General features: G+C 42.1%; 1 protein-coding gene across 1 annotated transcript in view; it reads left to right on the top strand.

The window, feature by feature from the left end:
- Positions 1–26738, top strand: part of LOC126403444 (rho-related GTP-binding protein RhoA-D) — a 30493-nt gene extending 3755 nt beyond the window's left edge. Inside the window, exons 2-5 of the mRNA XM_050066120.1 lie at positions 13809–13964; positions 18696–18816; positions 21706–21836; positions 23550–26738. Of these exons, the coding sequence (XP_049922077.1) occupies positions 13809–13964; positions 18696–18816; positions 21706–21836; positions 23550–23723 (582 nt within the window). The 3' untranslated portion in view covers positions 23724–26738. The remainder of the gene's footprint in view (positions 1–13808; positions 13965–18695; positions 18817–21705; positions 21837–23549) is intronic.
- The last annotated feature ends 106 nt before the right edge of the window (positions 26739–26844 follow it).

Below are 26844 nucleotides of genomic sequence, written 5' to 3'. Positions count from 1 at the left end.
GCTGCTCATCTCATTTCCAGGTTGTAGGTGCAGGTTGTGAACATTAAAAAGTGTTTCTGTCAACAAAAGATGATTATATTAGATGTTTCAGCCTTTAGTCACTAGAAAATGTTGAAATAAGGAATCTGAAAGGATTTGTGTTCGCCCCTAACACTTCCCATAGCTGTAAGGCACAGATGGGTTGGACAGATGAGAGGAGCTGTCGTGGTGTTGGGAGGTGGTGGCTCCATCCAGGCATGTGTGTCAGCTCTGGCTTTCATTTCTGCTGTGTGTGTGTCTATGAGTCGGAAAGGAGGAATGCAGCACCCTAAGGATACGGAACATTAGCTCCCTGATGGTGACATCACACTGCAACACAGGAGGAGAGGGAGACAAAAAGAAAAGGATGAGACGAGGACAGAGTGAGAACAAGAGACTGGAGGAGGATGGGTAGAATTGAGGGAGCTGAAGGAATAAATAATGAGAGAGTAAGAAAAGCAGAAATACATTCACGATTTCAAATCAAATCCTGATTAGCTCCGTTCCCAATCCACATCATGACTAATTCACCCATTTATTTATTTCGTTCTCGTGAAATATTGGTGACAGCCTTACTTGCTACACTTTGGTATGTTTTAAGTTTCTCCATATCTGGTAGCTCTTGCCACAACACGCTCATGTTCTAGTTTTGACCGCCACACCTCTCCTTCCTTCCTTTCCTCCATCTGTCCGACTTTTCTGTCAGTTTGTGCTGCAAGCGGAGGCTCAGGGGCGGATGAAAGGATAATTCTGTGTGATATTTCTCTCTTTCGTCCTCTGCTCTGAGCTGGGCTGTGTGCACTGTGATAAATTGGGCCGGGGGAGTCTCAATGGCTCTGTCCTATTTTGGTCTCCAGCTAGGTTCTCTGACTTTAGCTGCTTCCCTGGCCTGGATCCTGAGCAGCCACTTTTGGTCTCAAGTTTGATTCAACCTTGAAAATTTGAGCTTGGCTTCAACTTTTCGACAAGAATTGCTCTAATCCAACTTCAGGCAAAAAGTTGAGTTTTGTGGGAAGGGAAGGTGTAAGGGCACACAGAAGTCACGGTTGTGTTTATACCTCGGTTTAGGAGTCACGGTTCAGTGCGAGTTTGGTACAGCAAGAAAAAAATGCATAAAGATATGTTTCTTTTCATTTATTTTGAACAGACAGTAGTGCAAATGTCATGAAGTATTTCACTGCTGGAAAGATGGAGAAACCAGAGGAAAAGGATGCTTTTGTTCAAGAGGGAGAAAACCTACAACTACCAGAATATACTGCTTCACATCAGACCAAAAAGCACTCCCGCTGGTGGATGATGTAACGCGAACACGTCCGTTTGAAACAATGGCGGCCAGCTGGCAAGAAATGATCTTGTGTAACAGTCAAACAGTAAGCTAAAACATGTTTCCGACAACCTGGTCTTACTCTGAAGTCATTGAAATCCGGTGCTTAGGTTGCAGCGCCAAACACTGACAAAAAAGTTGTCCTTTAACATCGGCATAATAGGCTGCAGGTCCGTTATAGTTTAACAGCGCTCTGTGGCGTCAGGGGGAAACGTAGCGGGATAAGAATGAAAGTTAAGGCGGTGCCCTGATCGGTGCGCCTGATGAGCGCGAGTGAACGGCTGTTGGATAGAACCAACAAACACCAACTTGCACCTGGGAGAGCGGTGTTCGCATCCCATAAGATTCTGAAGAAAAACCTTGTTCTTTTTTCCTAAACCTAACCATGTGTTTTTGTTGCCTAAACCAGTTATTGGAGGGGAAAAAAGGTAAGTTTGCATCATTGTACTGGCGTAGTGCATTTATTTTGAAAGAGACTGTATGTTAACGGTAAACTTTCTGTGAAAACAGAAGTGTATTTTGAGAGAAGACAATGCATGTAACAGGCAGAACTTGACATAGTCTCGCCACCAGACAATCAGAGATCTCCGCCCTCTGATAGTCTGGGGACACTCCTTTCTAAAGTGTGTTTTACACGCCGGAGAAAACGGCCGGCAACAAAGCAACGTCTCTTGCATTTTTGAAAAGGACACGCCCTCCCGGAAATGTGTGCTCCCCCTTTTCTTGTCCGCAAGGAAACAAACACACAGAGAGCTTGAAAATGGATGCCGAGAGATTTAACTCTGTTTTATCAAACGTGTGCTCAGTCCACAAGATTGTGGAAATGAAGGACTTACAGCGATTTTGTTAAAAACTTTTAACGCAGTCGGACTATGTTTACGAGCACAAGAGATCAGCGAGCCACCAAAGGACTGCCCTGCGGATTTACTATTGGTTCTGCAACGTAGGCAGTTTTTTAAAACTCTGAAATTGTATCCGCCCATCTAAACACAAAATCAGGGAGAAAGACATCAGTCTTTAGTTAAGCAAAGCGTCTAAAGACTGACTTGTGAGTCTAAACTTGACATGGCGTCCCAGAACGTCAACAACCAACGCATCGATTGTACCTTTCACGTGGTATCAGGACATGGAAGGTCCATGATCAAACGAGGCTCAACAAGGCACTAAAATGTGTTTCTTAAAACATCGTAGGCGGTAAATAGGCAGTGTAGTAACATAATCTTGATCTATTCGATCAGCACTGCCTATTTTTACTGTTTCATCAAATTTGGGTCCGAGTTTGAGAGAGTGAAAGAGTGGGGTCCACGGTGGCGGGATGGGTGGTGGGCAATACTGAAGTGTAGAAGTACACTCTGTAAACTCTGCCAGAGGAAGTAAATTATGTCATCCAGCAGAGTTTTCCTGGAAGGCGAGAAGGGATATCTCGGCACTGGTTTGATGGAGTGAAGTTTACCATAGTTCATTTACACATACCACACATGTTGTTTTGATACAAAACTGGTTGAAAATCAGTGAAGTATCACTTTAAACATTCAAACCACCAAAACCTTTATCATTCCAGTGATTGGCACATCTGGGTGATGCTGTCGAATGTGTTAGCATATTGAATGTGTTTGCATTGCATATCCTACAATGCTGGAGTGGTGGTGACACACTGTCCTTGTCTTATGCATAACTTTCTCTCTGTTGCTGTTGCGGCTGACCAGGAATCCAAAGGCAGGTCTTCCAGCTTTGGTGTTTTGTTGGTGTTCACCATAGTGTGACTGACTCGAATGCCAATCAGCTTGTTGTGCTAACAGTCTACAGGTGAAACTCGCGCTCATGAACTTTGATTCAGCATTCCTTGCATTTATCTACATACAGGGTATTGTGCATGTCGCTCTGTGTACTGAACTGTGACCTCCATACCGTGACGGTTTGGTACTAATACGCAAACTGCAGTACTTTCTAGGTACATCCTAATCCAGTTTTCTTGGCCCCAATGCGAATTCGATCCAGAATGTGTTTATTTTAATTAATTAATTACTTAATTAGTTTTTACACAATACATCTCCACAGTGCATACTCACACTAAAGTAGGTCTACATTAAAATAAATAAAGCAGTCTTAGTGTGTTTGTCAATTAAAAATCTCCGCATTAAGAAAATACAAAACCTGCCTAAATGTTTTTTGTTTTTTTTTTAAGTGGAATTCCACCAATTTTACACATCACAGTTAAGTGAAATTTTAAAAGGATATATTTGGTTCTACTGCATCAGTGTTGATATGTTTTTTTAAACTGCCCAGCTTGACTCGACCAGTTTAAGCCCAGTTCTGCCTCTGCGTGGGTCCACGTGATAAATTTCGTAATCTGCCCAAGTGCATTAGTGAACTGTGAACTACAAGTGCACAACTGTGCATGTAACAGAAAAGCAAACTGGACGCTGTCCCATTCTCGTTAAGGTGTTGCACACGGTTTCTTTCTTTTTGACTTCTTCATGTTACCCAAAGGAGGTTCTCTTCTTGTTGTTGGGAGGGCACCATCATGTTTTCTGCTTTGCATGTGTGGAATTTGTCCGCTATAATATTTCATATGATAATCTGAGAGGAGTGTCAGTGTGGATCTGTTGTGGCAGGAAGGTTTGGACAGCCTCTCCATCCACAGCATGATTCAGACACTGTGGCTGAAATGCAGTCAACCAGCAGTCAACCAACAGCAACACTTAAAACAGGTGGAGCACCCTACACAGGTTGTTTTTGTTAACAATGTCAGTTGAAACTGCCACAGTTTTGCCTCTTGTGTTACCCATTCTGCTCTTGATGTGTAATCCAGCCCTCAACATGTGAACAGGGCGAGACACTGACCGGGGGAGTGATGTTATGTGTTCAGAAGAAAAGGGTGAGGGGTGTTGAAAGTGGGTGAGACATTCCTCAAAGCTTACGTCCTCCGACATTTTTACACAGACAGGGTTGTGTGTGAGCATTCAGTGACCCGTTATTAATCATCATGTGGAAAGCATATTACAGCTTTGACCGATCAGTGTGTCAATACCTGAACTGTTAACACTTGTTAATGTTTGTCTATAACACCCAAACTCTTTTGTTCATACGTCACTCATACGTCAAGTGTGCAGTGAGAGTATGTGAAAGGGGTATGTCCCGGCAGAGCTGCTTGTGTCACTTTCCAAGGAAAAGGAAATCAGGGAGGATGTATTTATTCTCTGTGGTCAGATGCAGGTCTGAAGAGCAGCTGAAATTCTGTTAGTTTATCTTCTTGTTATTTTATATTTACTTTTACTGTCCTTACTCAGTAACTTCTTGCTACATCTTCAGCCAAGGTCAGAGAATTTGTATCTATTGCACTTAGCATTTGGCCAAATAGGGGAAAAAGACTTACTGGTAAGGTGGTCAGTTCAAGGAAACTGAAACTCCTTTACCCATGTATGCATCAGACTCTTCTTTCAGTTCAGTACAGAAATCACTGCAGCACACTTTCTCCCAATTTTCCTCGCTCTGTCAGACTGGATGTGGAAGGTAAAGTGACTATGTTTGGGTACTGACCCAAGTATGCCGCTACTTCAGAGTACCATTTCTCACTAAATCAATCAGTGCCAATTCTTGGTACTTGTGAGCACATCTGGGTGAGAACGCTGGGTTCAGACATGAGGCAGGAGCACCCTGAAGCCAGCCACAGAGCTCTGCAGAGAGAGCTGAAAATATAATTCCAGTGCTGATAGTTTCGGCATTTAATCTATTTTCTTTTACTTTAAAAAACACGATCACTGATGGCAGTGACACTAGTCTATTTCTAAAGTACAAACTTATTCCACATATTTATCAGCTGTGTCTAAACAAAGAGTGAAAGAGGCGTGCAGACATTCGTGCACACACAAACAGACAGATAGAAACTCAGCTCTACATGTGGTTAGGAAAGAGCAGAGGAGCAGAATCAGTTGTTGACTGGCATGGAGTAAAGATTTTTTCAAAGCTTCTGTTGCTAGGACATAGAGAGAGGAAGACTATGTCACCTCCTACAGCTTTTTCAAGAAATTATTTTGTTATTACAGAGAGAGTTAAGTGCTGAAAAAAGGTAGCTACCGTAACTGCAGTCAGGGTACTGGTAACGGTATTGGTTCAGAGTGGCGAGTGGTCTTAAAAATTTACAAAATTTACCCGTAATTGGCGAGTGGTGAGTGTTAGTTTTGGGCCCTGGCGGCATACATCCCAATCCTCACTTGGAGGGAAAAAAAAGCATTGCGGAGCGTCGTTCCTGTGGGCTACGACAACACTAAATTCCTGAGCTTGCCTGAGAAGGACTAAACCCGCTATTTTGTTCGGAAAATGTTGGCGTGCAACCTCGCTCTGTGTACAATAAACGAGGTGCAGGCTGATAAAGGAAGAAATACACCGAGTGCTGGATAGAGCAGTGAGTGACAACAACCTCCGCCCACATGAAAGAGTACTGTTTCCGGTGGAAACACTAGGCAGACCAAAGGTCTAGGTACCATGTCTGAAGAGTTATTTTTGGTTCCAAAGGTACCTTGCCGAAAGTGTTTTGGGTGGAAACAGGGCTTTAAGGTCTCGCTGTCGATGTGGCCACACAGGGGCTTGCATTTGACTGTTCATCCTCTGACAGGGTTTTAAAACTCTGGAATGTTATCACTTTGGCAGCTATTTTATCTTTTGTCGTGACAACCACAGGGTGAAAAATAGAAATGCTCTTCATGTTTCATGGTAATCCACCAGGAATGTACACTTGCATGTATTTAATTGGTCACACAGCAGCGCCTTGTCAGATAACATCCTGTTGCATAGACCTTTTTCACAGCAGACATTTTGACTTGTCATGGTAGGAAAAGCACAGGTGTATTAAATGGCACTAATGATAGCAACATTCCATTCAGGGGAGGTGCTGTTATTGTGCATGCTGGCACTCTTAATGGAGCTGAGCCGTCATTAATGTTTATTAATTAATATTAATTAATTAATTAATGTTTTAAAGACTAACCAACTAATTGATTAATCAAGAAAATAATCATAAGTTGCAACCCTAGTGTAGAGAGAAGTGTCTGTAGCCCCTTTTAAACTGCCAGATTTCTCTGCGAATGTCAGGCCGTTTTGCTGGCAAGCTGCGAGCGTTTAGACACACAGAGCTGGATTGGCGAGTTGATCTGAGGTGCCCAATTTTCCACCTTGTAGAGTAGTCATATCGGCGGACCCTTTCAGTTTAAAAAGATTGAGGCGGCCTTCCGCAATGGGAAGGGCTGTTGAAGACTTGTGGGAGGAGCTGTTGTGGGTTGCACGTGCGACCCACTGGCGGTGTATAAACAGGAAACAGCTGATAGCAGGAATTAGTGAGCAGCTAGTAGCAAGAGAGAAACGCAAACCTGACAGACACTGTAAAGATGAGCAACTGAGGAGACAAAGAATTGTGCGCCCTCCTTGCCCTCGCAAACGAAGAGGCCATTAACTGTCAGATGACGGGGAAGGTGAAGAACGGGCCAACTTACGAGAGAATCGCCGAAGGACTGACCAGCAGCGGCTTCCCACTCACGTCACTGTTTACGTCACACGCTGAGCTACATGTTTGTTACTTGCTCAAGCCTCCCATTGCCCCAAAAAAGGCGCCTTCTGAAAAACAAAAGTAGGCAGGCGGCATTTTGCTGCACTCCCCGATTTTGTTTTTATACTGCCAATGTGAAAAAATACTGATTGGGCTTTCCTGCAAATTTGCACAACTCCTATCTAAAAAGGGCTCATGTTGGTGGCAGGAAGTTGGACAGCTTCCCACACAAGAACAAAATACTAAAGTCCAAACTCAGCGGTCAACAATCAGCAGTATTTAAAGGTGTGGTACTGACTGTAGCAGTTCTGATTGTAAAGATTGCTGCGGCACATATCATTAATCGAAGCAGCTGTTCTCCACACATAGTTCACCCACTCACAACTCTGTGCAGTTCCACTGGTTTAACAGAGCACAGCGGGGCTTTTTTCAACAGCTGGCACACCCAGAGCAAACCAAGTGAAGACTGGAAAGCCTTTAAATCGTCATGCATGGATCCTGTGTGGATGCATGTCAGTTTGATCTTTTGAACTGTTGAGTGCCTTCAGCATTTAGATTAGTCTCATAGCATAAAAGCATCTGATTGGATCAGACCTAAACTTTATGTCTCCTCACCCTCCGAGCTCCTTCTGTCAACTTGGATCTTAAATTAAAGGTGTTACTGAGGACAAATCACAACAAATACTTTGATGATTCTGCTCGTGTTGGTGTGGTACAAGCCTACATGACGTTTGATAATGGAAGTTTTATGCCTTATACTCTTAATCAAATGGGTCACTAAGTGCAGGGTTGATGTAAATACCTCAGGTTTGCTGATCCATGTGATTAGAATGTTTCTTTGCTGTTGTTACCCCCCACTGCTGCTAATGAACAAGACTGGCTAATGTGTTGCAACTGTGGGGGTGAGTCGAAACCTGCCAGGGAGAACTGAGGGAGAATTAAGCGTCTGTGCTGCATGTGCGAGGAATGAGAACTTTGTCCTTTGCTATCCCACACAGGGACAAACATTATGCAAGATGGGATCATTCATCCCGAGACACGTGTGAACACGCAGTCTCCTGCGCAGCTATTCGACCTGTCTCTTCGAGGTCACTGTGTGTATGTGTGTGCAGGTACTGAAAGTTTCTGCATGTATACTGTGGCTCACCACTCAGAATACGGCTTCACCACATTTTTTGGTTCCTATTGTTCTTTGTAGCACTGAAATTAATGCAGCTGTATTATCATGTGACCGTCTCTATGTCTCTGGTCCAATTCCCCGCAGTTTCTACAAGCTGTTCGAACACCACACAGATCTTCTTTTTAATTATTAATCGACATCCATTAATAATTTTGGACTGCTTTTTTTGTTTCCCTTAAAATAAATTTCCCCCAAACAGTCACAGAGGCCTACTTGCCACAACATAAAATCCAGGCCACACTTAATTATTGATTGTTGAATATAACACAGAGTGTCATGTAGTACAGAAGCAAATGCAAAACAATGAATAGCTGCAGGCACTGTTAGATGGCATTCTAAGGTGCATTTTCATTTAATTTTAATGGGATTAATGTAGATTTTGTGCTTAAACTTGTAACATTTAAGTATAATTTAATGATGCAGTGAACTCACTTGAAGGCCATGGATGGATAGTCTCCCAGTTAGCTTTGATATTCACATTATCCACATGAACTTGTTCAACAACATGTCCGTGTCTTCTCTTCATGAATCTTCTTGTTTAAACAAAAATGGAAATCCAACCCTGAGTCCAGCGCTGTCTGACTTGAGGAAAAGGAAGAGGTTGTGTTGGACTCCTCCTTGTCCTAATAAAGTTAATTTGATCTCACCTGAGGAGAGAAAATGGGTGACCTCCAGATGTTTTTTCATGTGGCCTCATATTTCCCCTCCTTCACTATTGTTTACGTCTCACCAGGAAGTCACTAAAAGAAAGGAAGTGAGGAAGGTGAAATGGGACAGAAATGGCGTGGGAAAATCCACAGAACACATTAAGCACCTGCAGATCTTCACCTAACATATCCTCCGTTGTTATGTGAACTTGAAGTGCTGACTGTGTGTTAAGAGCATACAAATAGATAGTTTATGAGTTTATATTAAATGCAGTGAGACTAACACAGTTCACTGGTCCACAGCTTAACAGGTGGCAACTCACCTTGACACTGTCAGGCACATTTTGTGTAAAATCTGACATTTCTATTGATTTAAGGGGCTATATGTGATATTCAGAGTGAGTTAGTTGTCTCTACACCGTTCTCAACATGGAGGTGGTTAAACCAGCAGCTAGCAGCCAACAGTGCTACCTCTATTATAGTGCTAAACAACATCAAGAGTGCTGACAGAGCTAACAGTGCTAACAAGGGGGAACCAGAGGGGGGGCGCCACACTTCCGTGATGATGCTGTCTCATTAACTGCCTCATGTCTCATTTGCTTTCCATAGCAAATTCTGTCTTGCTGCTGTATTAATGCTCTGAATGGTGCATACAGAACTTTTAATTGATATGATGAACAGGCTAGTAGTTTGTTTAGTTTGTTCTACTCTTTGATGTATTTGTTTACACGTATTTTGTCTATCAAAGAACTCCTGCACACTGTCTTGTACACTAAATTTATTAGGAACAATGTTGAGATGTTCATCAGGTTCTTTGTTCTCCTGTAGTTAGCCCATGGTCTTCTACTATACACCTGTTTACCAACAAGCATTCACACATTTTTAATTTTGTAATCTACCCATTTAATCTAACTATGTTTTGGGATAGCGCTCTTCTTCAGTTAAGTTTTGAATTAATCACTAAAATACATAAATATATATACATGTATTTAATATATTCAGTTGTGTAGTTTTCCTAATGTTGTATTTGAGGTATTAATAGTTTTAAAAAGATGTTCTTATCTCAGTTGTATCCCTTTATTACCTGATTACTTGTTTGATTTATAAAATATACTATAGACTATAGTGAAAAATGCTGATCCTAACTTCTTTGAAGTGATGTCCTCAAATGTCTCGTTCTGTCCGATCAATAGTCCACAAAGAAAGATATTCCATATATAATCACTTAGGATGAAGAAAAGCAGCAAACCCTCAGATTTGAGAAGCTGGAATGATGTCATGTTTGACATGTTTGCTTGAAAATGACTTAAACTTTATATTAACTATCGTAATTGTTAAAGATCACTTTTCTTTCAATCGATTTATAGATTGATTGGCTAAACATTTCAGGTCTATTTGTCTTACTTTCTTAAACATCTCTCAGTGGACTGCTTATTTCATCTGGCTGGCTTCTCAAAGATTTGAGCAATTGTCAAGACATTAACAAAACATGATCACATTAACAGAAAAGTTTAACTTTTGTCCTATAAATAGTGCAGCAGTTTAACTTTGATATTACATAATAACTTCCCTAAAAAGCAGATGGTTTATAAGTGTGGCCTATATTTGTGTGAATAATACATAACCATATATTTATTGCTGTTAACAGTTCATGCAACACTTAAGGGGTAGTAAAATAAACCTTAACATCAGGTCTGTTAAAGGGAAGAACTCCTTGTGCCTGTTTCTGTCCTTGTACTGGCACAGTGTGCACACACATTAGTGCAGAGGGAAGGGGTCATTATCCCCACCGGCACCATGTGCTGCCACTGTTATAGCAGGCAGCATGCTGTGAGAGATATGACCGTCAATAAGCTGCATGATTCTGATGATTTTTTTCACAGCACAAGATCTGCAGGACTAGCCCTGTTTTCTGAAGCTTTCTGGGGCTGCGTGGTAGCTTCCACTCACGTGTGTGTGTGTGTATGTGTGTGTTTGTCTTCCCTCTGGCAGTGACAGTATGATGTATGGAGTAGCAGCAGCCTGCTATCACGGAGAACAGGTGGCTCTCTCTCGAGACAAACTGACAACACAGTGGCCTGATTTAATGTGTGGGAGAGAAAAGCAAACTGAACAATTGTCTTTTGATTTTTGTGGTGAGAATGGAAGCTGAGGCCAACACAAGCTGAGGGAATCAAATGAATGATGTAGAGATGCTCGTTTCATTGTTGAACATACACAAACGCCCGGGCTCATTGTCTTCTTTTAACAAAGCTGAAGAAAATATATCCTGCAGGGTGTCTCTTAAATTACTTGAATAAATAGTTTTGATCACTCTGCGTAGAGGAGCCACCGTGCTGCCTGTAAGACTTTAATTGGCTCTAGTTTATGTGAATATTTTGTATCAACAGGACCTTCTCAGGCCACTCACCGACCATTTCAAAGAAACCAACTGTTTATTCACATAAGCACAGCGAAACTCTGTTTACCTCACACAGCACCAAATTACTCTTACCAGTATATCTGATGGGTTTTGACCTCTTTGTGTATTTGTTCTGTGGACAATGAAAAAAGTACCTTTACAGGTGCTTTGATTTTTGCTTTCTTGGATCACTCCTTGTTTTCCTAAACCTGCTATAAATTACTTTTTTGGCCTCATTGCAGAAGAAACAAACTTTAAACACAACACTTACATTATCACCTTTTAAGTTGATATGCTGTACTTATTGGCAAACAGTTGGTTATTTACACACCCAGTAGATAAAAGAGCAGCACCGAATAAATACAATATTCTCTCTCCTTCATTTTTCTTTTTTTCGCTTCACTAAATGGCTCTTCAGCTCCACTATGATCACAGCTAGTCACTGCTGTGTCTGTCTGCTGTTTGGTTGTTTGGCTGGCCAGGTAGTAGGTTTGGGTATGGTTCACATTTAAGCCAGTATCAGCACCGCACCCAAAGGTACTTTTTTTGGTACTTCCTCTGTAACAACAAAAAAGTAAATGTAGTTATACATCGTAAAAACTTCTGAAGTTCAACATTTTCATTTAACTTTTTTTTTCAATTTAGACATGTTGCAGCTTTGCCTTTGTAATTACGTATCTTATATTGCAGTGAGTGTTGTCCTTGTCACGTTTTGAAAAATGTAACCACACGTGACTGCTTTCGGCTCGCTGTTGCCCTACATGTGCTGCTCTCTGGACAGAGTTACTGTGGTAACAACTAATGGGGTTCCTGAGTAAAGACTTAAGAGCCAGAGAGCAGCACACTCTGATCCCTTCATTTTGCCCAGCAGCTGGGGAGCAAGACACTTTAAGTTCTTGGATATTGATATTGGCACAAGCCTATGGCATTTTATATGCGGACAATCTACTCATCTGAATCCAGGGACAACAGCAACATTTAACAAAGGTAATGTTGCAAAATTCAGCTCCATTTCTACTCACAAGGTTCAATGACAAAACAACTGTCTTGTATTGAAAACATTTTCCAAACAAATATAAGATGTTAATGTTATACATTGTATAAATTAGCCTAGCAGCTAGCAAACTTTTCCTCTACTCATATGAAGCCAGGGACAACAGCAACATTTAACAAAGGCAACGTTACAAAATTCGACTCCATTATAACTCTTTAGGTTCACTGACAAAACATCTGTTGTATACTAAACACGTTATAAATATATATACATAAGATGCTAATGTTATTAGCACAAGCCTATGGCATTTTACATTTCATATGAAACCAGGATAAATCACACAAGACTTAAAATGCTGTTTTTGTGGAGGTTTATTGTCGTCACAATTTATTGTTTCTTAAAAGTGAAATAAAAGTAGCCTAACCAAACGCTTTGTTTCCACTGAGGGAAACGGTTTCAGCCTATAAAAACAGACAGGAGGTCCACGTCACTGTGACACGTAGTTACATTTCTGGGGAGGTGCATGTCAGGCTATGGCATAGGTACGGTGTCGATATGACACAGAAGTATAAATGGTGCCGACATTTGGCACAAATGGTTTAATGTGACTTGGCACTTGGTAATACCAACAGAGTTCGGTCGCTACCCTTAAATTACTCAGTTCGGTTCCTCAACCCTAGCAGTCGTGTACGGTGAGTTATAAGACATTTTCACTGAATTCAGCTAAAAAACAACACTGAAGTGGTGAGAGGAAATTAAAACAGTAAAGTTGCAACAGTGAGCTGAAAGTACAGCTGAGGAGAACTGCAGTGTCAGGTGATAATTTTCTGAGGGCTCATTACTACATTCACATACAAGTCATCATGTGATCTACTGGTAATATAAAACTATTGATTATAGTGTAAAATGATTATGGTGTATTTCTCCACTACTCATCAGCTGTGATTTGGATGCTGTGTGTGTGTGATGGATGGCGGAGGCGTAGGTCTTTGTTTTGTTCCAGGTAGTCTCAGGCCGATGAAAGCTGATGCTGCTGGCAGGCAGCCAGCACGTTGTCTCATCACCTACTGCCTTCTCTCCATTATTGTCAGCTTGTGGGAGATGGCTATTGATCCGTGTGTGTTTGAATGTGTGTGTGGCCGTATCTTTCTCTGCCAAGCCACGTTTCGCTCACATATACACACCTTTTAGGGCTACAAGCAGAAAGAATGGGAGAGAGGATTGCGTGCAATTCAGAGGTGTCAACGGAAACCAGTCCGAGCGGTAGATCACGAGGCCACGGGAATGTAGAAGTGACACATTAAGGATCGTTTTTAATGCGATTGTGTCAGAGGCCGTGCGTGTGCAGCAGTGTGTTAGAGCACTGACGCTGCAGCATTACCAACACTGTGGCTCTCCTCCTGTTCCCTTCCCTCCTACTGCTTTTCCAGGCCAGCACTGAACCCTCAGCCCGACTCTGTTTTTCACCTCACACACAGGACGCAGCCCAGGAAAGGGAAGAGGGTGCGGCTCTGAAACAGACTTCGATCATCTCTTTTTCCCCCTCTTGCTCTCTCACTCTTACTATTTCTGGTTGCATTGTTTCACCTCCCTCCTCTCTCTAAAGAAAGTTCTCACCAGTTTACTGACTGACTGACTGGTTCATCACATGCATCTCAGTTTTTAATATATAGACTAACCGAAGTGTATTCTGTTTGTTTAGATGGCAGCCATCAGGAAGAAGTTGGTGATAGTTGGGGATGGTGCGTGTGGGAAGACCTGTCTGCTCATCGTCTTCAGTAAGGACCAGTTCCCAGAAGTCTACGTCCCCACTGTGTTTGAGAACTACATCGCTGACATTGAAGTTGATGGCAAACAGGTACTTTATATTTTGAATTTGTTTGTGTGCACGTTCACATTTACCAGAGCTCGCTCACAGTTCAGTTCACACAGAGTAAAATGATCTAGTTAAATTTCGTTGTTCATAATACAAATTGATTGATTTATTTTTCTTATCATGTTTGTTTGTTTTTATTTATTTTTTTTTATTGCATTTTTATTTCTGGTAAAGGTTGTGGGAGGGCGGTGGGTGTGGTTGTTGCTCACTGTGTTGCCCAGTAACTGTGGCAAAATTTCAACAAAAATATATTAAAAAAATAAATAAATGATATGAATTTTGAACAAAGTTCAGTCCCCAAAAATTCAATACATTTTTTTCAATTGTATCGTAAAAAAAAATCTTTTTTTTTTTTTTGGTAAATTTTTTTTTGTTTGTTTTAAATCATTTTATTTATTTATTTTTTGTTTGTTTTGATAAAATTAATCTTGTGATGATCATCGTTTACTCACAGATATTCCCCATCCCTGGTCGGATGCTTCAACTCAATGTGTCGTTTTAAATTTGCTGCCGATTTAGCCGATGTTCTGACTTGTTTTTCAGACTGGGCGGGCACAATTTGCTAAAAATTTTAGAGTTTTAGAGTCTGCATTGATTTGTTTATAAATATCCATCAGATATGTATATTAACTGGTTTCAGCACAACTGGTAGCTGCATTGCTCAAATTGCCAGTTGCTCTAGCCGTGCTGGTGTTGTGCCCAATACTGCCTTTCCCATTGAATAGTGTTTCTCATCTGTTAAAATGTGTAGCACCCCCCCTTCATGGTATGGAAAGGAAAAGGTCTGGTTTCAGATTCAGGTTGGGGGAAACACATATCGATGGGGAAACCGTCTTTGACTCAACACTGACTCGCTTGATGCCATAGATTCACATTTGCTGTAAAACACAATGTGGTTGTGGTTATCTGTTGTGAGAGTGAACAACATTCACACGTATTAGTTGCAAATGGATCAGTTTAGTTCACTGTTCACCGAAACATGAGCATGTTAAATGTACGCACTGTTTTAGTGCTTCGATACACAACAGTGATGCAGTGGTGGAAAGTAACTAAACTAAGTAAGTAAGGGCCTGTCCCAATACCCACACTTCCCCTAGGAATACCCACTTGCACTTGGTTGTGCGCGTTCACGTTTAGGCTCATGGTGTCCCAAAACAGAATTGAGGTAGTGGAAGTGGTTTCCAACACTTAAATCCGCCCTAGATTCCAAGGGAGCCCAGACCCACACTTACAACGAAGTGGAAGATAAAATTTTCCAGAACACTTTGCGAAGTCAGCAACTTTGGCAAGTTTTGGAAAACAATTTGTTACTGTACGATCGGAATGTAGGCTATACAAACGACAGATGGTTGGACTAGCATAAACTCATCAGCAACTCTGTTGAACATAGCGTCAAAATATTTTAACAAATTGACTTATCCGAACAAAATCAATCAGAACTAGCAGACGTCGTAGGCGGCTCCTGTTTTCAGCATGTCTTCTCCGTTGATTCATCAGACGGAGAAGAGTAAACATAGCACACGCCACAACACAAGCGCTGGAGCCAGCATTTTCAGACCTGAATGACTACCGGTATCTTGCGCTGCTACTACGCGTGTCGTATGCCCGCATGTCGGCCATGCCGATTTGCATGAAGTGGTGTCTCATTTCTTAGGGAAAGATCTCTACCCTAATATTTCTCACTTCCCTCATTAAGGGTTATCTCGCAAACAAGGGCACTCAATACCAAGTGGAAGATTTAAGGGGTAGAAATGGGATTGGGCCTAAGTAACTAAGTAACTCTATTCTTTGCATCAGAGCGACTGTAGTGAATCATAATTTCCCCTCAGGAATCAACAAAGTATTTCTGATTCCGATTCTGATTCTGAACAACTGTTTGAAACCCAAAAAAGTCAAATTATCCAGTCTTTCACAAAAAGCAAAGATTAGAGAATACCCCAAGATTCATCTCATGACCTTAAGTCAGATTTATCTTGCTGCCCTTTGAAAGGGGCCCAAACAATAGGTCAGAAACCTCTGGACGTAACTACCTGGTTGTGTATAAAGTGGGTAAAACTAGCTGCACCTCAATCAGCTACAACAGTAAAATGTTGCTTACACGTTGTTCCATCAGTATTAACAGTCTAATTGTGGCATATATAATAAATATGTCAGTCCCGGGAGACGTTTTTACTGCAGAGTGAGTCTTTTTATTTTCAACACTGTGAGCACATTTAGTTAATGATATTTGGATTTGAATGCAGGAGTTGTACTAGTAATGAAGTACTTTTCCATTGTTGTATTGGTTCTTGTACTTGAGTAAAGGATCTGATTTTATCTGCTGATCATTAGAAACATTCCTCAGAACAGGAAGGTTTATGTGACACCGAAACTGCTGCTGTAACGGTAACAATGTGACCTCATTGGCCCTGCTGGTCTAGAACCACGTGCTGCCAAGACTGGTGGGGATAAGTGTGTATTGTAAGCAAATCCTTGGGTCTTTTCATTGTTATAAAGCAGCAGACCTTCAGCCAACAACAGGAAATGGACCAGTGCCACCTTCCTGCCCAGTGTTGAAACCACCCCCTCTTCATACATCATGACTAATGTCCCATTTCCTGTTTCCTGTGCGGTGTAGTACAAGGTTGACTGTACTCCAAGTCTCTCAGCTGTGATAGGCAGATTTTTTTTTTGAAACTGTATTTTGTGTAGTGAAATATTACTCAGGAAGTCAGTGTTCAACTCACAGCTGCTCCCTACTCGTCATTCTTTGATTTGTGTAGTTGAAACCAAGAAAAGACGAGATGCAGGCAGCAGATAAGGCCGACTCCTGACAGACACCTAGTGGTAAAAGAATTGTAAAGCAGCGGAAATGGACACAGGTTTGTCATGGTGTGGTGTTGCACACTTTCCCGGACAGAAGATGTGGTACAACTCAGTGTACTGCCTCATGTATTATGGAAAATGCCAGAAGGCAGTGTGGCAAGCCAGTCTAGCAGTGTGTCGGCCAACAAGCAAGACTTGGCAGGACATGAGTGCAGGGAGACGTCAGAAAAGTCCAGATGAACTCCAAACACATACTGTAGTAGCTCGCTTGTTTTTCCCTGCTCCTCGGCTGTATCGGGTGAAGTTAGTTCTCCAGCTGTGATTGTAATGTGGGTGAGGTTACTGTAGGATTAAATCAGCAGGATGCAGGATGAAGTAGGTCAAGATTACAGAGTTTTACAGAGCTAAGAGGCAGCCTTTTAGGAGACATTTACAGTCTAAAACCACATGAGGTATGCATGCAGTGACACTTCTAGGCTACACTCCGACATGGTGCTTTAAGGCTGCAGTCTAGCATGAGCTACAGACCTTGCTGAGCTTTTTTTGCTGGGCATTTGTTTTTATCTAGAGCAGGCCAAGCACTCTGGGACTGCTAACAGTTTGATTAACAGCCTAAGAAAATCCCGTGGGAACCATCTCCACCTCTTGGGAGTTGCTTTTTAGGCCTGATAGGAATTGTTTCAAATCCTCTTGTTCTTTCTCCTTCCGCTTTCTAGTCTGGCCCCGACCAAAACACGAGGCGCACTGCTCTGCCTTTTTTGTTGAAGCCTGCCCTGATCAGACAGAGCGCTTTTTGCAGCTTGCTACATCTTTTTTTTCTCCGAATTGTTGCCAGGCAACCACAGAATCACCTGTCCAGTTTGCTGTGGGGTAAACTTGCAGAGCTGTACCTTAAATTCTACACAGGGAGAGGGCACTTGGGGACTGGACACAGTTGAATCTGAATATTTGAAGTGGTTTAAATATTCATTTTCTTCAATATTGATACTACAAATGTTACTTTACCGCTGTCTCTTCTCTCCAGCAGCAAGCTGACACACACTGCCGCGGTGCCCCCCATAGCCCCGCCTCCTGTCACTCACTCTCTCTCAGTTCAAGTCAGTTTAATTCAAAGGGGCTTTATTGGCATTGGAAAACTAAGTTTACTCTGCCAAAGCAAGTGTGAACTGAAAACAAAATATGGACGTAGAATAAGTAAACCATCTACTTGATGAAAGAAATGTGGCAAACTTTTTCAACATCGGTTTTTCCTCCCGGTATCGAAAATGGCATCAAATATTGATACTTTTAAAGGTATTATATCAAAGTAAGAAGTCCCAGCATTGTGACAGTAGTGTGGATATACAGTATAAGACCCTCAGACAGAGGAGAAATCACAGGGAGTACATCCAGCTGGTCCAGGAGCTTCGCATGGATGATGGTCGGTTCATTTTCGGATGAGTCGAGATAGGTTTGACAATCTGCTGTCAACTAACAGGCCTAATTAAGTCTGGTAAAGTGTTAGAAAGTAGCTGAGACTACAGTTTGTTTAGATACGTCTTGCAGCTTGCCACCACAAATGGCTCACCTCTCAATTCATCTGACTGGACCATGGGGAGAAACACCAATGATGTCAGGCACTTCTCTGCTCTGAAATGAAGTGTTTTCATCTTGAGGCGTTCAGGGCAGTACTGCAAAAATGTGAGGCACAAAAAGCAAAAGCTTCACTTTCATGGAAAACGATTACAAGCAGCAGCAGGCTGCTAAAACACTCCTTTACCTCTGTTCTTGCTGCCCATCTTCTCTTTGTTCCCTGTCGCTGTCATGACATGGAAATATCCTACCTTACTTTAATAATTTAGCTTAAACTGCGTTCCTCGCCAGCAGCCACTTGCATCACTTAATGTTCTTTTTCTCCCTCTCTCCCAGGTGGAGTTGGCGTTGTGGGACACAGCAGGTCAGGAAGACTATGACAGACTGAGGCCTCTCTCCTACCCAGACACAGATGTTATCCTCATGTGCTTTTCCATAGATAGCCCCGACAGTTTAGGTAAGGCTGCATACAAATTGCTTCCCACTTAGCAAAACCGTATTTTTTGTGAATCCAACTCTGACATCACAGCAGCGTTTAGTGTCCCTGAGCTCATGAAACTTGACACAGAGAGAACTTGATTAAAACATTGATATAAATAATCAAACCTTTGTTTTTGACCTGTGTAGTGGTACTTCAGTGAGTAATTGAGAAGAAGCGGGACAAAACCCATGTATGGATTTAACCCAGACTAAAAGAAGACAGAAAGTACAGAGCTTGCATGTCGTACTGATACTCAATATAGGCAAATAATACCTGGTTGGGAGTTCTCTCTGAGTGTCGAGAACCATTTGCGCCGGAAAAGCTAAAATCCAGTGTTTCCCATGCATTCATATATTTGTGGCTGCTTGCCACGACATCAGCATTTCCTGCCACATTGATTTTCTATTTTTGGAGCTGGACTGTTAGGAATGCTGTTGACATGTAGACACCGATCAGCCAAAACATTAAAACCAGCGGTGGGTGAAGTGAGTAACATTGATCATTTTGTTACAATGCAATGTTCTGCTGGGAGACCTTTGGTCATGGCATTCATGTGGATGCCACTTGACGCCCTTCAACCCACCCAAACACTGCTGTGGGCTAAGTGACCCCCCTCAGGGCAATGGTACTCCCCGATGGCATTGGCCCCCCCAGCAGGAAAATGAGCCATGCCCCACCACAAAAACTGCTCAGGAATGGCCCGAGGAACGTGACAAAAAGCTAACGGCATTGACCTGGCCTCCAAATTCCCCAGATCCAAATTTGATCAAGCATCCATGGGACGTGCTGGTACCTCAGAGGTACCCCCTATCAACGGTGGGGCCTCCCTGAATCGGACTTGTCTCTGACATGTCAAGACATGGACCCATGACCTCTCGAAGGTGTCCTGTGGAGTCTGACACCAGGGGTGTAGGCTTCAGATCATTTAAGACCTGTCAGTTGTGAGGTGGGGTACCAGCACTTCTGAAGATGCTTAATCAGATTGGGGTGTGGGAGATTTGGAGGCCAGGTTGATGCCTTCAGCTTTTTGTCATGTTCCTTTGGCCATTCCTGAGCCGTTTCTGCTCAGGTGTATATATATATCGGTGTATATACCGTTCTTCCGTTATTCAGAGCACCACACTGTCTGGGCACAGATGGGGCACCAGACCACCAGGCGCAGTAAAAGTGAAACTTAACTGTTTATTATTTCATATACATAGAACACTCTTCACAAAAGTGTTCTCATGTCAGTGTTGTACATTGTTTTTCCAAACTACTTTAGATGTAACCTCACCCCTCACGGACCAGTGCTCGTCTAAAAGTTTGCTTTCACTCGCCTCTTCAGTGGCTTCTCCTCTAATCCAGTGATCTGGTCTGATAATTGATCGACTGGTCAATTCTCCACCCTCTCAAGAAACTACTGCAGCTTGTTTTTTCATGAAGTTTTTGGACAACAGAAGGGGAGAAAGTGGTTTTAGGTCAGCTTTAAGCCCAATTCCGACTAGAACCCTAACACGAAGGGGTGGTTGACGGCTGACCGCATTTTTGCCCCCTTCCCCGACTGGCCTGTAACCCAAGACCACAAAAGACTTAAAATTTATCCAAGTGTTTAGACCGGAGAGGGAAAAAAAGCAGTGAACAGTTCACCTCTTCCCTCCTGTTCTGTGTGTGTGTGTGTGTCTTGGGGCAGCTGTACAAGCCTCCTCCAGCACATAATAACTGGGTACAAGAGTTCTGCCTTCGCTTTACACAGACCTGCAAAAACCTCAGAGTTCAGAACACAAAGACACACACACACAAAATAAAGGTAGCTGATCCCCCCTCTCCTTCAGTTCTGTGGGAAACACTGTAATCATTTTTTATGTACAGATGCAGGAAGGCATTTTAGCAAATGTTCCATTAAATGTCCACATTTTCCACCACAAGGAAACTCGTCCGTCAGCGCAGTAAAACCGATCCTCTCCATAGGTTTTTGCCTTCTCATTATTTATGTATTTTTCATTAGAATTCCCTGTTCGCTGCCTGTGCGCAGACTTCATGCAATTAATGATCCATTTTATGAAAACCTAATGCTCATTCAGATGGTGTTTGTTCATGAGTGTGATTAAATTATTGGTGTGGTAATTAATCAAGATGAGCATCGCAGTTAGCTGTGAGGCTGCATTGCTGTTCTGGTTTAGTAGAGTTAGTAAATTAAGTAATGCCACACTTTTGAGATGACTGTTTCTCAGCTACAGCTATTTCAGTGTATAATTGGGATGTTTAAATACAGGACAAAGGGACATTTTAAAGTCAGTTAGAAGTTGATTGAACAAACTATAGACAGTCGAGTATCAAGAGTGAGCTACTGTAGATTGTGATCAGCGCGCACTCTTAATAGACACTTTAAGAGAACAAGATGAACAAACAAATCTCCAGACTTTAACCTAGCTGCTGTTGTCATGTGGGGTTTGAGAACATAACAGCACTTTCTGAAAGCATATGCAGCATATGTCACGTGTATGTCAGACCAGGATCTGCGTGTTCTCAGGCCTCAAAAAACAAATCGAACAGAAGAAGAAAATGTCTTGTTTAGTGAGACGTCAGCCCCGGGGCTTTCTCCCACAGTGTGTTTGATATGTGCAGTGCCACAGATGGCATGGCTTCTCTATCGCAGTATGCCATCTCCTCCTAGACAGCACAGATTTTGGCAGGCAGGCTCGACCATGTATCAGCGAGGGGTCAGTGACCTCTCAGTGTTTACGTCTGTACAGTCACAAGGGAAAACGGCAAGGCCTCTCCCAACTGTCCTTGTAGGGAAAAAAAAGTCTGGAATTTGCTGTGCAGTGACTTGACTTGTTTTCTTAAATCTTCTTTTTCTTTTCTTTTTTTTAAATTCTTTAGAGAACATTCCCGAGAAATGGACGCCTGAAGTGAAACACTTCTGTCCCAATGTCCCGATCATTCTGGTGGGTAACAAGAAGGACCTGAGGAATGATGAACACACACGCAGGGAGCTGGCCAAGATGAAACAGGTGGGTTTTTATATCCTTTTAGGTCACTGGCAAAAAATTATCCCCAAAGCAGTGGTGTTAGAAGTACTGATACCACAGTGTGAAAATACTCCACTGCAAAGGAAGGTCCTGCATTCAAACCCCAGCTTAACTTAAAGAATGCTAGTATTATTAGCTAAATGTCCTGAAGTATGAAAAGTAAAAGTATTGATTGTGCAGTAAAATGTTTCCTGTCAGTGTTTTATATTATATATGAGGTATTTGAATTAATATTATCACTGTATGAATATGTATGTCACATTTTACTGCTATTGAGGTTTAAGGTTGTGCTAATTTTAATTTTGTTTTTTAATTTTAACATTCAAAATCACTAAATCTGGAGATTCATGGTTTTCACTGGACAGGAAGCTGATGAAAAACTGTAATCTAAAAAGCTGTCAAAGGTCCTTCAGACCTGACGAAGATCCCTCTGGGATCGAAACGTTGTTTGCTTATTAAAGTCTGTGGCATGGAGTAAGTGTGCAGACTCTACCTCGTTTTCATTCAAGGTTACTAATGGAGACAATCATTTTTGAAACTGGTCCAGTGTTAAGAGAGAGCGCTGCGGCCTACAGCAGTAAAACAGGCTGCAGTATAATCCGTATGGGCAATAACGCAAGGTAAATTTTTGTCCATTGAAAGTTCTTGTTTTTGCCACTGACAGGCTCAGATTATTTCAAGTGTCTGACAACATTATAGAAAGGACTCTACAGAGAAGTCAAACAAATGAGACAGGGGTAGAACAGACCGGGGAAATACCTGATGTTTGTTGGTGAGTTTCTTGGGGATTGTGTGTTTCTTACCCTGAATGTGGATTCCAGTGCCTTGACTCCCGTCTTACCAAGTTTGAAAAACTTTTTGCATAAAATATACAGACTGTCGTGCATTACCGTGTACTGGTTTCAGCCATGCTGTAAAATCCTTGATAAATTGTTAATTTTCATCAAATCTGACCTTCCTCATGTCCTCTAGAGTACAGTGACGGCTACGTAAACAAAATCTATGTGACGTTATTGCAACAGACATTCAGTAAATTATTAAAAAGAATAAGTTAGCAATCATTTTAAGATTTTATAATCCAGCATCAGCGAAAAACAATTCATAAACCCTGCTTCCCATGTCTGAGCATTTTTTGAAAGCTTAATTTAAGACACTTTAATGCCAGTTAAGGCCTTATTTTTTGATTAATGAACACAGTGCCTCTTAAGACGTTTTTAAGGATCCGAGGGCACCCTGTGAGTGCAAGGAAAGTTGTTGTTTTGGAGTAAAAAGCGCAGCTTATTGTTGAGATTTTCAGTGTGTAGGCCAAATATTTAGCTGATTTTATAATGTGAGAAACGCTGTGAGATTTCAGTATGAGACTTCTCCTCGAGTGAGACTTGGTTACACACATTAACAAACTGAGCGGATCAGAGGAAGGTAAAGGGAAAAGTTTATGCCTCAAGTTTATGCCACATACCCTGAGTGGTTACATTGCAGCACGTGGTCTCGCTCAATATTGGACCAATTTCAAAAACTGTTGTTCCCATTAGTCTCTTAAACATGGGAAAATGGGTCCAGGCTGAAAAATACCAGTTTCCCTTTAAGGGCAGAGCTTGAATAAATGCACTCACATTCCACCACTGTCCCCCTCCCTGTTGAATGTCCACACTCGTAACATTATTTTAACTCACTGTCTGTACATAAAACCTCCAGGAGCCCGTCAAGTCCGAGGAGGGCAGAGACATGGCCAACCGCATCAGTGCCTTTGGCTACCTGGAGTGCTCCGCCAAGACCAAGGACGGCGTGCGGGATGTGTTTGAGATGGCCACCAGAGCAGCACTGCAGGTCCGCAAGCGCAAGAAGAGGGGCGGCTGCCAGCTACTGTGAAGGGATGGAGTCGTCAGCCAATCAGCACCTGAGGGAGGACTCCCCCCTGACGCACAGAGCAAACTTAGAGAAACCTTAAATCAATGGCTTCCGTGGACTATACTTACTTCACAGATGCAGATATGCCACAGGAGAATATGAAAGACTGACACACCTGTTTAAAAGCAAAAACAAATCAGCCTTTTTTTTTTTAAACAAAAAGAAAAAAAACACTGTTTCCTCTGCTACTCACACACGTTTGTTTCTGTTTGTTTTGTTTTCCTCCACCAGCACACCAGCCTGTTTGTGTGAAGGACCTGTCCCTTCCTCCTTTATGAATGTATGTTTGTATTTATATGTGCATATACTTTACAAATATATCATGTCTGTGTTGCGATTGTTTACAGAGAAGGGTCTTGTAGCTCACGTGCACACTGAACTGCAAGACAGTTTTTAGATTTAATAGTAAGGAACCCCTGCATGTACCACTCAGTCTCCCTTTACACATCAACTTCAGTCACCTTCCTCCTATATGTCACACCACTATTCATTTTACACCTTTAAAGTCCTATTTCACCAAGTGCTGAGTTAGCAGAGCTCCAGCTTTGTCTTCCAACACAAAGGACTAAATTTAGAACCTGTTCACTCTGCATTAATCCACTGAAACCTACAGAAACTGAAGCAGCAGCAGCAGCTTTGTGTGTGGAGAGGTTTTGGACCGCACCTTGCTCTGTCTCTCCTCCATGGCGATAGCTTAAACCGGCACTGGAGACAGTGGCCTATTGTCAAGGACACAATACTCTCAGTCACGCTCACGCTGGCTCCGACTGACTTGTCTCTACCAAGACGTCACCAACGCCTTCCCCAAACAGGCCCTGCCTGCTGTCTGAACTCTGTACTGTTCGTTCAGATCCAGTATACAGTCATGACAGTCGTCACTGTGTACTGAATCTACAGGTGTCTGGGCTCGACGTGTAATGGATGCACACTGCAGAAACATTTTAGGCCTATTCTGTGTACAAAAGCTGTAATAAAATTTCCAACTGACAACTTGATTGACAGCTCAATTTAGGGCTAGCCAATAAGAAGAAAATCAAAATTTTAACAAAATACCTCAATATCGATGTTGTGACGATATTGTATGGCTGACTGTTGGTGCGTCCTCGAAATATTTACACAGTTTTTGATAAATCATCAGTAATGTGGATATAATGACTGCGTGGGTAAAGGCAAATAACAGAACAGCTGGGACGGCTCATAAAATAACATAAATTTACTGTAATGCAGCCTTAAAACCAGGAGAGGACAACACTTACGATATTACAGAATCAGGATGCTATCTAGTCTCATATGATATCGATATGTTGTTCAGCCCTAGCTCAAATGTTGTCATGACCGATGAGCCATCTTGTTTTTACAACCCACTTTAGATGAAACTGCCCCTGCTTCCGCATGACTAAAGCGCGCTACCTGATGTCAAGACCCCATATGTGGCTGCCAGCCTACTATTCAAAGAGGCAAGAGGTGGCCCACTTAAGAGTAATTTCCTGTATCTGAGTCACATGGTTTTCACCACTGCCCTGCCCCTTTAGGAGACTGGTAGCCATCCTGTGTCTAGTCATTCCAATGGGAGAAGAGAGTGTCGGCGCAGATCGTGACCTCACTGAAGTAAATATGGGACCTATTTTTCACAAGCCATGCATCTCCCGAACATTCTAACGCTAACATGGCATTTTTCAGACAGAAATCAGAAGAAAATTAACTCTGATCAAGACCTGTCTCCGTCTCGTCAACACATACGCAAGGTCTGATTGGACAACTGATTTGATCTTGTACTCGGCTGATAGCAGATAAAAACAAGCGGCAAACTAAGGAACAAACATTAAATTTGCACTGTTTATATTGTGTTGTATTGTTTTTAATCTGCTTTCATCCATCCACACAACATTCACAACACTTCAAAATGAGGTGGGGGGATGCAGGGGAGATCCGACCGCGCCCACTTAGGAGAAATGTACACCGTTTTGTACCATTGACATGCAGCAGTCTCTTCCCCACTGGAACCTTTCTGGCTTTGTAGTCTTCAAGCATCAGAAATGAGACTGAGGGAACATGGGGTACATCCATGGGTGCGCTAGCTAGCTAGTCATAGAGTCTTAGAGTCAGGCAGAGTGCTTTTGTCATGTACAAGTGGGCGTCATTTTATCTTAAGTGAGTTGTAAAAATGATAGACGACACTAGATCAGTAGCTCTGACTGTTTAAAATTGGGTTTTTGTTGTGTAATTGGTCTTTATTTGACACTACACACAAGCAACATTCCTTTAAATGTGATTGGAAAAACTATCTGAATGTGTAGCAGGTATTTCTTGAGTAGCCGTCAAAGATCATTAATTGGGGGCCACCTGGTGAACAGATTGTGTATGTGTCTGAGGACATTTGTGGTGTTTTTGGGCTCAGAGCTGACACAGTAAATTTGAATTTTTTTACACCAATATGTCATTAAAGTGCCATGTACAGGAGATTTTATCACAACAGAATTGTGATGCAAATTCCGACATCCAACTTTTCCGGTCGCCTCAACCACAATTATCATAACTAACCATTTTCCCCAGATGTGTATCGTCATCACTAAGTGACAGAACCATCAAACCACCCCATCGCCACACAGCCAGCCCTCTGACACAGCTAGTGTGCCTCTGTCACGGCTGGAGCAAAGAGACGCAGTACACACTGCATAACAGGTCCTGTCATGAAAGAGCCCTGAACACACTGTAAGTATATTTAACGGCCCCCGCGTTGACCTTAGCACCATCATAAGCTACAACTGTGGTGATCTTTTTATCTGGCACATTCAGATCCGTGGCGATCAGAATGTTGCGGGCTTGGGCTAATTTCTGGACAGTGCCTCTATGTCTGTAACGTCAAACACCATAGTCCAAGAGAAAATGTTGATTGTGATGATGCTTTACAAACAGGAGTGGGATGTGTTGAATGTCTGGGTGAGACAAACATGTTATTAAAGTATTTTTGAAATACTATGTCATCTTAACTGCTTCTGTTTAGCATGCATATTTTTATTTTATTTTTTTTAAATGAGACTCAAATCTGACAAATATTTTAATCTTTTCATGAATGCATATA

Source organism: Epinephelus moara, chromosome 16, assembly GCF_006386435.1.
Source record: "Epinephelus moara isolate mb chromosome 16, YSFRI_EMoa_1.0, whole genome shotgun sequence".
NCBI classification, from domain to species: Eukaryota; Metazoa; Chordata; class Actinopteri; order Perciformes; family Serranidae; genus Epinephelus; species Epinephelus moara.
This window is presented reverse-complemented; position numbering and strand designations above follow the sequence as displayed.